Source organism: Talpa occidentalis, unplaced genomic scaffold (assembly GCF_014898055.3).
Source record: "Talpa occidentalis isolate TD23 unplaced genomic scaffold, MPIMG_talOcc4v2.1 talOcc4.12, whole genome shotgun sequence".
Lineage (NCBI taxonomy): Eukaryota > Metazoa > Chordata > Mammalia > Eulipotyphla > Talpidae > Talpa > Talpa occidentalis.
The window spans coordinates 71,331,884-71,343,353 of NW_023601212.1; the positions used below are offsets into that span (position 1 = coordinate 71,331,884).

Consider the following 11,470-nt stretch of genomic DNA (forward strand, 5'->3'; position numbering starts at 1 on the left):
TATTTAATTATCTTAATAGAGCATTTAATTATCTTAAATAGATTATTTAATTATCTTTATAAATAGATTATTTAATTATCTATATAAATAGATCAGTCCTACACCTCAATTACCAATATTCCAAAATTAAAGTGGCTTAAATGAAATCAAATTTTATTTCTCTCTTACACAACAATGCAGTGATAACAAACTTTGCTAAAGTAACTGAAGGCTTGCCTTGGGAGTATGCGAAGTTAATCCACAGCATCATCAACACTAGTTAATCCAGCTTTTATCCTTTTAAGTAGATGTGTTATGATATCTAACTGGGTTTTTTTTTTAAGAATTATTTATTTATGCATACAAGAACTGGGGTACAGGCCAGAGGTATGGGGGGTGAGAGGATTTACCAGAGACAGAATGGGAAACAGAACAGGCAGATTGACTGAAATACACTGCTGAGGGGAACAGCAGGCGAGTCAGGAGAGTTCTGCCGCATCATGTGGGTAAGCACCCTGACCTAGGATCGAACTTGTGCTGCAGTGGCTGTGGATAGCTGCATAGATTGCATCTTAACCTCTTGTGCCACCAGGGAGGCCCCTAACTGGGGACTTTAATGTCCGTTTTATTGTGTTTACTGAAAGTAAGCTGTGGATTAACTTTGCATGCTCCTAAGGTGAGCCTTCAATTACTTTAGAAAACAGTTTGTTATCACTGCATTGTTGTGTAAGAGAGAAATAAAATTTGATTTCATTTAAGCCACTTTAATTTTGGAGCATTGGTAATTGAGGTGTAGGACTGATCTATTTATAAATAATCTATTTTCTCTTATGAAAGATCTATTCCTATCTCGTGGACATTTTTGCTACTGATTGGATTATCTATTTTTGGGGGGTAGGGACTTTATATCTCAAATAAAAGTGTCTTTTCCAAAAATTGTTGTGTATGTTTTCTCTCATGCTATGGATTTATTTCAATATCTATATTATAAAATAAAGCATAGATATAGATGGTCATCCAAATAGCTTAGTGAGGCAAACATCTTTGTAATCACTATTTTATTTATTCTAAATGTTTTGGTATTGTTGAAGTATCTATATATGATACAGTTTTTTAAACCATATTCTAATTTATATAAATACAATTTATTTATGTACCATCCCAGCAATATTTTGATTATTAATTATAGCAATTTATCTGCAGGTCATTTTAGATTTTTTAACATACAAATGATATTACTCATGAGAAATGATCATTTACCTTTTTTTATAACCCTTGTATATTTTATTACTTTTGTTTTCTTACTGCACTAAATGTTAAAATAATGTGGAACAGAAATGATGATAGAATGCTTTTACATCTTGCTCTTGCTGTAACCTGGAAAGACTTAAATGATTCAAATTGAGAAATTTGATATAGATTTTTCTGCAGAAAACCATTAAATTATAAAAATCCTAGTTATTTATTTATTCATTTATTTTTAATGACATATACTTGGTGTATAACATTGAGCAAGTTTAAGGTGCATACCATTCATTTATTAAATTTATAACGCAATGTGATTGCCATTGTAACGTTAGCTAACACCTCTATCCTGTCACCAACTATCATTTCTTCCAGTATTGGAAACAATTAAGATCTAGTCTCCTAACCAGTTTAATATTTATAATTCAGCTTTGTCATCTTTAATCATTGTATCATTAGATCTCCATGAGGTCAACACTAGTATCCCGAGGCATCCCAAGGCATCCCAAGGCATCCCAGGCATGGTCTAAAGATATGGAGATTGAGCCCAACAGACCCCAAAGGTAAAGATATGGAGATTGGTCCCTTTCAAATTCTACATAGTTATCCAAAATTAACAACCAAATGACAGCTCACAAGGAATGAGCCCCTCCCAAAAAGAAGATTATATCAGTGCAGTCTCTGCAATGGCTGGGGCAGCACTCCCACTGCCCACCTGTGACTATGCAGGTGCCTCTTTTCTCAGGTTCTCTCCCTCTGCAGGGCAGCAGCCTACTGCCTGCCCGTGACCTGTCAAGGCCGCCAGCCTGCAACCATGCAGGTCTCTCTTGGCAAACCTGTCCCTTCTGGGAAAGCTCTTCCTGCCCGCTTGTGTTTATGCAAGCGTCTTTAACTGTTTTATCCCTTCCCTAATAAACCTGCCCTTTAAATATAACTAATGTCTCTGTCTCGTGGAGAAACTCGCCAGGAAACTCGCCGCATATCGCTGAAAGGGAGCTCTGATGAAACCTTTCCCAGAGTGAACCCAAGGGCCCCACACTCCAAACCCACAGACTCCAAAAACCACAACAGGTAGCTCCCTGACTGGTGGGTTGGGGATCAAACTCATGCTGCAGAGGCTGCGGACAGCTTCATAGTGCTGTGCTTAACTCCTTGTGCCACTAGGGAGACCCTAGTATCTATTTCTAAGATTTTCCAGCTCCCCTAGATTGTACGATCAATTCTCAGGGTGGAATTGAATGAGAAAGTGGAAAAAACACATCACAAGGCAGTGACCACAGACTGAAGAGTGTAATTATTCTTCTTGCACATGTGCTACCAAAATGGTTCCAGGGAAGAAACCAGAGTTATGACAAGAAGTAACCTTAATCAATTTATGCATGATTTTCATTATTATCTTTTTACCTCCATAACATTTCTGCAGATGATGGAGTTCAGAAATTACTCAGCACTTCTCATAATATCTTATATAAGCCAAATGTTGGTACAAAAATTATATAGTTCGTGAGAGGGCACAGATTGGGTTAGCAGCAGAATTGAGAAACACATTCAGAAAATTCCCTAGGCGAGTATATCTGAATTTTCAGTAAAATCACCACTATTTTCTGTATTAAAACCTCCAAATTGCTTCCAATTTTCTTCTGGGTGGTATAAAATCTTGATCCTGTGTTTGTCTGGTTTCCTTCATTATGCATTGGAAGACTGTCAAAATTATTCCCAAATGTCTTCCTTTGTCAAAAACCTCAATATCATAATGTGTTTTTTAATTTGCTTTTGAATACATTAATCTTTTTAAAAATGGAGTTATTTCCAACTGTCATCCATGGACTCCCCCAATCACAGAACTCGTGTGCTCCACTGTACAGATTGCTGGTTTGACTGATGTTCCAAGTCATTCTCCATATTCAGAAGTTAGCAGCTGGGAATCACTGAGAGACGGTGTCATGAACTGTGTTACTAAGAACACTCTCGGTAATCAGTATGATGTGGGCACTTCACAAAGGTAGATACCAAGCCAGATATGCACAGCCAGCTGGCCACCTCCACATAGTACATCTCTTGCTAGAAATGGTTCCTCTCTTGGAAAACACAACTCAGGGCTTCACAACATTGCCTAGAAAAACTCATGTGTTGTATCTTCAGATATTTTAATCATCACAGGCATTGCTCTTCCTTCCACAGTCTTTCTTTTCCCACTCCATTCCTGATGCAGGACAACTGGAGGTTGACAAGCGGAGAGCAGTCTATTCTCTGTAGGAACAGATAGTAGAAGTAGCTGGACAGCTGGTAGCTAATAGTCAAGTAGGTAGAATTGGACAGCATTAAGAGTTGGAAATTTTCTCAATGAATTAATAAACACTTGTGATAGCTTAGGTCCCAGTCTCAGTTGCTTGATGCCAGCTTCTGCAAAAGGCAAATGACACAAGCTTCTCCAGAGGTCACAGGTCACATACCTCACTGACCTCTGCGGACATTCAATTTGCCACATCAATCCAAGACTATTCATGGAGTTTGATTTTTCTAAGCACCTTTCTAAAAGCATTTTCTATGTCTTATTCCCGAGGCTAAATATGAAGGGGCTAAGGACAGGAGTAATGAACACATAAGGGATGGCAATGACAGTGTCACACCCCCTGAGGCTTCTGGCTGCAGATAAACAACAGATGCAAAACCAAAGTGAATGATGACCACTGTGAGGTAGGAGGCACAGACAGAATATGCCTTCTGCTTGCCCTCAGCTAAGGGATGCTTTGAACAATGGAAGGAATGAAAACATAAATGAGGATGATCAGCAAAATGTGCCCAGCAGGCCTGACACCGACATTGGCGTTACACAAACTCTGTGAGGTCGAGTCTAGACAAGACAGCCTCACAACTGCCCGCATATGGCAGAAGTGTTTGACAAGGTTAGGCCTACACAAAAAGCTCCATAATATCAGTGCAGTTTCTATGAGAGAAATAAAGAAGCCTCCAACCCAAGTAGAGACCACAGGTTGTGTACATAGCGTGTTGGTCATAAGTAGTGGATACCTGAATGGGTTGCAGATGGCCAGAAAGTGCTCATATTCCATCAAAGTGAGGGTGATACAACCAGTACCACTGAGTCCCAAGGAAAAACACATCTGTAAGCTACAACGTATGGTCGAAATGCTTCTGTGCTTGGCTAGTAAATCTGCCCGCATATTGGGGATGATGGTCAATGGATAGCAGGTCTCAGAGAGTGTGCACTGAGGAAAAGGTATATAGGGGTGTGGAGATATCTGCCCCCCCATGTCAGACCCATGATAGCCAGGTTACCTGTGAAGGGTAAGAAGGTAGAGCAAAAGAACATGACTAAAAGGAATGTCTGCACACGTGTGTAAACTGAAAACCCACAAGAATGAATTCTGCCAGGACTGTCTGATGGATCTTCATAGCTGGGCTATCTGAAATCTGCAACAACAAACAAACACTCAACTCTCCATTTTTCTCTGAAAATCATAGTGTGAATAAGACAAATGATCAGAGTTGTGATTTACAACTGATCTTTCACTGAGTTTAGCAAAACACCATCTGTATGTAGGTGATGTGTTTTCCTAATTTTTCACTTTTTCATTTCTTCTTTATTTAGCAACCATATTGATTTCTTATTATGTGATGAGCAAACTTTTCAGGTATACATTTTAAAGGACTTTATTGGCTGGTGATACAATGAGTGAAAAATCTAATTGATGTCCTGATGAAGGAGATTCTGGTGCATTAGATTGTAACAGGGTGGTCCCCAGGAAAGGGGGAGGTTCCAGGTTTCCTGCCCCACCCAAAGGAGGGTGGAGCTGAGCAGGGAGAGAAGAAGCTGCAGAGGAGACTGAGGAAGGAGGGAAGCAGGATGGAGCCAGAAGGAGACCTGGAGGAGGCACATGGAGCCAAGAGACACGTTAAGAAACTGCACTTGCCTTTTGGTGGTGGACTGGGTGACACAGATGGGGGTGAGAGAGCCATGTGGAGGTGACAATGGCGGTTTTTGTCTTGATTTTGATTTTGCTCTTTTCCTTCTGGGATTGTCTGGTTGTTTCTGATCCTTTTCTGTGGGTCCCCACTAGAAGATGCTTTAGGCTTGTGTTCTGGGCCAATCCTGCTTTGGTGGACTTTTACCCACGAGGGAACAGGTAACTTTGGGTACTTAATTTAGAAACTACATTCTTTGCCTTTCCTGTATTGTTTCCTAATTGTATTAAAGTTCCTAACCATTAAAGTCTCGTATGTTTTGTGTTGATGTGGCAGATGGCAGAACCTGTTTAGAGCAGGCAGGTTTGCGGGGTCTGGGGTGCCCCTCTCCCTGCCCTGTAACAAGGTGATCCAGTTTAGGATCATATTCTGAAGACTGAACTTATACTGATTTTTTCATATTATTCCCCCTTCTCTGTTTTCTAAGAATTATCATCTCCTCACTACTTCAACCTAAAATCTCATATAAATGTAAATTTCCCCACTCCTTAAAACATCAAGTCACTTTTTGCAAAACACTATTGCTTGTAACCCTATTTTCTGCTGTTAACAACAAACTTCCATTATTCCAGAAAAAAGTGGACAGTCAACTCTATTTCACATGCTCGCTTTCCAATATTTCATCCTAAGCTATGTTCATTTGGTGTCTGCTTGAATACTTCTAGTGACAGGGAGTTCAGCACATACCCTAAGTTGTAGCCTATTCAATTTGTGAGAGCATCAGAAGAAAGAGAAGTGGATGAGCTACCAGGACAAGAGCAACAGCGAGAGAACCAGAACTGTGAGAGAAAGAAAACACTACATTTCCAGAAGCATAATCACACTTGACCCAGGAATCAGGAATCATCAATATTTCCTCTGCCCATCCTCACTCCACCAATACTGAGGTCTTCCCTGGTACCCCCTTATCCCACTTCTAGTCACAAAGGGATATAACAGTGTGAGCAGGAAAAGACACTTTCCTCCTTGGGGCTTGTAGACTGTAGGTGGGAGAAGACTCCCCCTCCCAAATACAATGTAACAATTTGACAAATAATGTTTTCTCAAAATATTTAAGAGTCTAAAGAGTGTCAAAATTCTGTACCCAGTGCTTGTATAAATAAATAAATAAATCTTTTAAAAAGTGTCAAAATTAATTCTCTACTTTACTGTCTTATTTCCTCAATAAAGTTTTATATTTGAATGATCATTATGTCCATTCACTCACTGATGCAGGCAAATAGCCTCTTTGGCACCTCTGAAAATAAGATGTGCAAAAGCACGTCATGATGGCTCCCAGACAATGAACTCAAGGACATTATTCTACTTCCCTCCAGGGCTATGTCCCTTTGGACTTGGCGCTCTCATAGTTTTTTGTATGCCCTGATAGGAAGAATCCCTAAGGTGACTTGGACACGGTCTTGTTGGGGAAAGGTAGGTCACCATGACAATGAGTCCTTCGAGGCTGTGTCCCTGATGAGTGGCTACTACCGCTGCCTAGTATGCTTAAGGGCCCTGCCTGCCCAACCTCTGTCCTGCCACAAATGATGCAGAGACCAGCATGAAGTGTCAGCTTTATTGAAGAGGGGCTGAGGCTGACCACCCCTGGCCAGATAAGGTAAGGTATGATAGCAGAGCCAGAAGACAGGCAAGCAAAGGACTAAGCCAACATCTGTGACAGATGGTTCCCTAATCAGATTAGATGCCCTCAGACCCTCATCCACTCATGCCCTTGACTCTCGGGACCCTCATATTCCTGAAAATCTCTTGAATTTCTCTAGAAGTTCAGTTGTCTTAACACCTAAGAAAGTTTAGTCATCCAACCATCTCATACTGACTACTCTGACATATTATTCAAAGGTTTATGTTTATGGAGTCGATGCCTCAGAAATACATTTGATATGTTTACAAGTAAAAGGGGTGATTTGAAGTTTCACTGTGGCGAGGTGCTGCAAACACACTGCACTGGATATAAGATTGTATGTAGGAGTGGGGAATCAAGAGAGGACAGGTCAGTGGTAGGAGAGATGACTACCAGTCTTGGTACGTTCACAGAGAAGTATTCTCTTTGCCCCAAGACAGACCTAATGTCCTACTTATTCAGTCCAAGTCCACACAATCTAATTCAAGTGAGATTTCTTAAACTATACATTACCATACACAGATGAGCCAAACACACACACACACACACACACACACACACACACACACTTGTTTTTATATGAATGACTCCACATAACTCTACCCATGGACATCTTCCTGCTTCCACGGAGGGCACATAGGATCATGATTAAGTTTGTTATTACTATCTGGATTTATCCCAGTTCCACAATTTCCTCAATGTATGATTTTGAAAACTAAGTTCTCTGTATCATTTGTAAGTAGAGGTAAAGTTCCCTAAATTCAGTGAAGCATTATGAAGATTAAATTAACATAGGAGAGGGACTCAGTGACTTGTACATAGCAATCAATTTTATCATTTTGTCTTCTTTACCAAGTGGACACGGGTTAAGATAGTAACATAATTCCAACCTGTTCTCAGTTTTTGATTCACCAAGTTCTTCGCTAAGTGAGTTACAATTATCCAACTTCTGATGAACAAATGAAGAATTCAAGAAAAACTTTTATTTTCTCTGAACATGGTATATGCCTGGGTACAGGTCCTGTCCTGTGTGTTGCTGGATGCAGGTTTGTGTGGTTCCCTGCTGGGAACCATTGGAGGCCAGGGAATGGGATATTCAGGCTTCATTTAGGAGACACCCAGGAGGTAGTTAGACAGGAACCCAGGCAGCCATGCTACTCTAAATAGCAAACTGGGGGATCCATGTGACATCTGCATGGCTTCAGGCCCATTGACCAATGGAATCATCAATGTGTTTTAAAATGACTGTGCTTCACACTGTGGGTAAAGCATCCTCCCTAAATTGTCTCTTTGATCTTCACATAGGCTAATGAAGCAGGAATGACAGATATTCCCAGCAGCAGCGGATGACCCTATTGGATAGGTCAGGAAGCAGATTCAGCCTTCTGCCTCAGCTAGAGAAGGAACATGAATGTCCCACGTTCTTATATTATTACTTTGTTAAACACTTATTCACTCATTTTCCCCACCACCATCCCATGGGTCCCCTTGTCCCTCCCGACGCCCCCCTCTTAACCTCTCTGGGCAAATAACTGGCCAATATTTCTTTTTGCAAGTCAGTGGTTTCCAATCTGTTTCTTTCAACAGAACTTAATTGGAAGCTAATTGAGTTGTCAGCTAATAAATCAATAAAAATCATTTGGGTGATAGATGACTGTGTAATTTATGGCATATAACTAATAGCAAGTTCAAGTAATTTAATGTTATTGTTATAACAATATGACTTTCATTCTCTGAGCTATGGTATATCAATGTCATTCATTTAATAAACTACTTTTCTCAAAGTGAAAAATTTTATATCTCCAAAATGAAAAATAAGAATGGAATTGATGCTGAGACTTTGTCATACTTTCTCACTGTGGCTAAAGTCATCTTTGTGGGTGCACACAAGAATTGGGGGGAGAATGGCGAATCTATATTATTATTAAGTGATAGTCCAAGAAATTTTAAGATTTTTAACCAATGGTTTAAAAGTTTACAAACTTTTCCCTTGAGGGGGCAGATGAAATAGCAACGTGAAATAAGCAAAATTATGTAATAATAATTGATAATATACTATTGCACATCTTCAGAAAGTCTTAACCTGTGAGGGAATAGTCACTTCACGGTTTGATCCACCAGTCTTTCAACATCTTGTTCTTCTTACTATTATTTTAGGCAGTCAAGTGGACAGAGATCATGAGAAATTTGAGTGAAGGTCACGTAACAGAGTTTGTTCTGGTGGGTTTCCCTACCTCTCCACCCCTCCAGCTGCTCCTCTTTGCCCTCTTCCTTGCAATCTACCTGTTGACAGTGCTGGAGAATGCGCTCATTGTTTCTACAATATGGCTCACACCCAGCCTCCATCGTCCAATGTACTTTTTCCTTAGCCATCTCTCCTTCCTGGAGCTATGGTACATTAATGTCACAGTTCCCCGACTCCTGGGAGCCTTTTTTACGCAGGACCGTAAGATCTCCTATATAGGCTGCATGACCCAACTCTACTTCTTCATTGCTCTAGCTTGCACTGAATGTGTCCTGTTGGCCGTCATGGCATATGACCGCTACATGGCCATTTGTGAACCCCTCCGTTACCCTACTCTCATGCCTTCCAGCCTGGCCACTCGTCTTGCTGTGTCTTCTTGGGGCAGTGGTTTCTTCAGCTCTATGATGAAGCTTCTTTTCATTTCCAGACTGTCCTACTGTGGCCCCAACATCATCAACCACTTTTTCTGTGATATCTCCCCACTACTTAACCTCACCTGCTCTGACAAAGAGCAAGCAGAACTAGTAGACTTCCTCTTGGCCCTGGTGATGATTCTGCTCCCTCTGCTGGGGGTAGTCTCATCCTATGCTGCCATTATTGTAACCATCCTGCGAATTCCCACTGCTCAGGGGCGCCGCAAAGCTTTCTCCACATGTGGCTCTCACCTGGCCGTGGTCATCATATACTACTCCTCCACCCTCTTTACTTACGCAAGGCCCCGGGCTATGTATACCTTCAACTACAACAAGATCATCTCTGTGCTCTACACCGTCATTGTGCCCTTCCTCAATCCAGCCATCTACTGCCTGAGGAACAAGGAGGTGAAGGATGCCCTCAGGAAGGCGGTGCTGGGAAGATGCCTCTATCCCAGGGATGTCCCAGACTGACACACAACAGATCCTGTCAGGACAGGAGGAGCAGTTTTATTGTTGGCACCTCAAGGAATCATAAAATAGGATTAAAGGAAACAAAATACCAATTAGTGAACAGTTCATCTAAATAGTATCTGTTAACTTCCTGAAACAAAAGTAAGATCTCCTATATAGGGTACATGACCCAACTCTACTTCTTCATTGCTCTAGCTTGCACTGAATGTGTCCTGTTGGCCGTCATGGCGTATGACCGCTATCTGGCCATTTGTGAACCCCTCCGTTACCCTGCTCTCATGCCTTCTAGCCTGGCCACTCATCATTGATGAATCATTGATCTTATCCTTGTATTTCCAAACTAAAGTTGAACTGCTAAATAAGAATCACTGGGGGAATGAGATGGGGGGAGGAGGGGTTGCTGAAATGCAGATTCTCAGAAATATTTGTGAGATTCTGATGGAATATAGAATCTAGGTTGTAACCCTACCATGCATAACTTCCAACTTCTTAGGAAATTTTGTTTCATACCCAATTTGAGATTGCCTATGCTAGATGAAGTCTAATTATTTTTTTTTTTTTATAAATTTTATTGTTATATTCCCCATACAATTGCAGCCCCCCCATTCTGACCCCAATCCCTCCCCTCCCGCCCCCGCCCCCCTAAAAGTGTCTCTGGTTCATAGTTTTTTGTTGATTTTGATTTTCACTTTCTTATAGTTATTCATTTTCCTGGTCCCTTATTTAAGTTTTCTAGATTCCTGCTATGAGTGAGACCATCCGGTATTTTTCTTTTTCTTTTTGGCTTATTTCGCTGAGCATGATCCCTTCCAGCGCCATCCATGTTGCTGCAAATTGCATGTGTTTATCTTTTTTGAATGCTGAGTAATATTCCATGGTATATATGTACCACATCTTCTTGATCCAGTCATCTATTTTTGGGCATTTGGGTTGTTTCCAAAGCTTAGCTATTGTAAACAGTGCTGCTATAAACATAGGGGTGCAGGTGTTCTTTGGAATTGATGTTTCTGTGTCCTTTGGGTAAATACCTAGGAGTGGAATTGCTGGATCATATGGAAGCTCTATGTTTAGTAGGTCCAGAAATCTCCACACAGCTCTCCACAGTGGTTGGACCAGTTTGCACTCCCACCAACAGTGCAGAAGAGTTCCTTTTTCTCCACACCCTCGCCAGCATTTGTTGTTGCTAGTTTTTTTAATATGTGCCATTCTCACTGGTGTAAGAGGAAATGTAAGAAAAGGGATTTGCTGGTGAATATATCAAGACAAAATGATGCAGGTTTTACTATGGCAGTTTCAAAATCCAAATTCCCAAAACCCACATCTAAGAGAAATCATAAAAGTATAACTAAACAACTAAAATGCATGTACCTAATCAGTACTCTACCTCCTTATGTCTGGTTACTCATGTGAGTCACAGGAGGAGGAAATGCTGTGCTGACATTCAGCCCACGTGTACGCCAGTAAATATGGTGACTCTTCATCTACCTTTCCCTTCTTTGACTCTTAGTA

General features: G+C 40.8%; 2 protein-coding genes across 2 annotated transcripts; one reads left to right on the forward strand and one right to left on the reverse strand.

The window, feature by feature from the left end:
* Positions 1–3,769: 3,769 nt before the first annotated feature.
* On the reverse strand, positions 3,770–4,653 carry LOC119242312 (olfactory receptor 10X1). Its single transcript, XM_037508039.1, is given in 5 exon segments — positions 3,770–3,850; positions 3,853–3,965; positions 3,968–4,447; positions 4,450–4,599; positions 4,602–4,653. Coding segments are annotated over 5 exon segments (861 nt in total). The 5' UTR covers positions 4,639–4,653.
* A 4,354-nt stretch (positions 4,654–9,007) lies between these two features.
* On the forward strand, positions 9,008–9,961 carry LOC119240120 (olfactory receptor 6P1). The gene has a single exon (XM_037504481.1). It carries the CDS (start codon positions 9,008–9,010, stop codon positions 9,959–9,961), a length of 954 nt encoding a protein of 317 aa, XP_037360378.1.
* The last annotated feature ends 1,509 nt before the right edge of the window (positions 9,962–11,470 follow it).

Coding starts and splice junctions, on each gene's coding strand:
- LOC119240120 (XM_037504481.1), top strand. CDS start 9,008: ATGAGAAATTTGAGTGAAGGTCACGTAACAGAGTTTGTTCTGGTGGGT.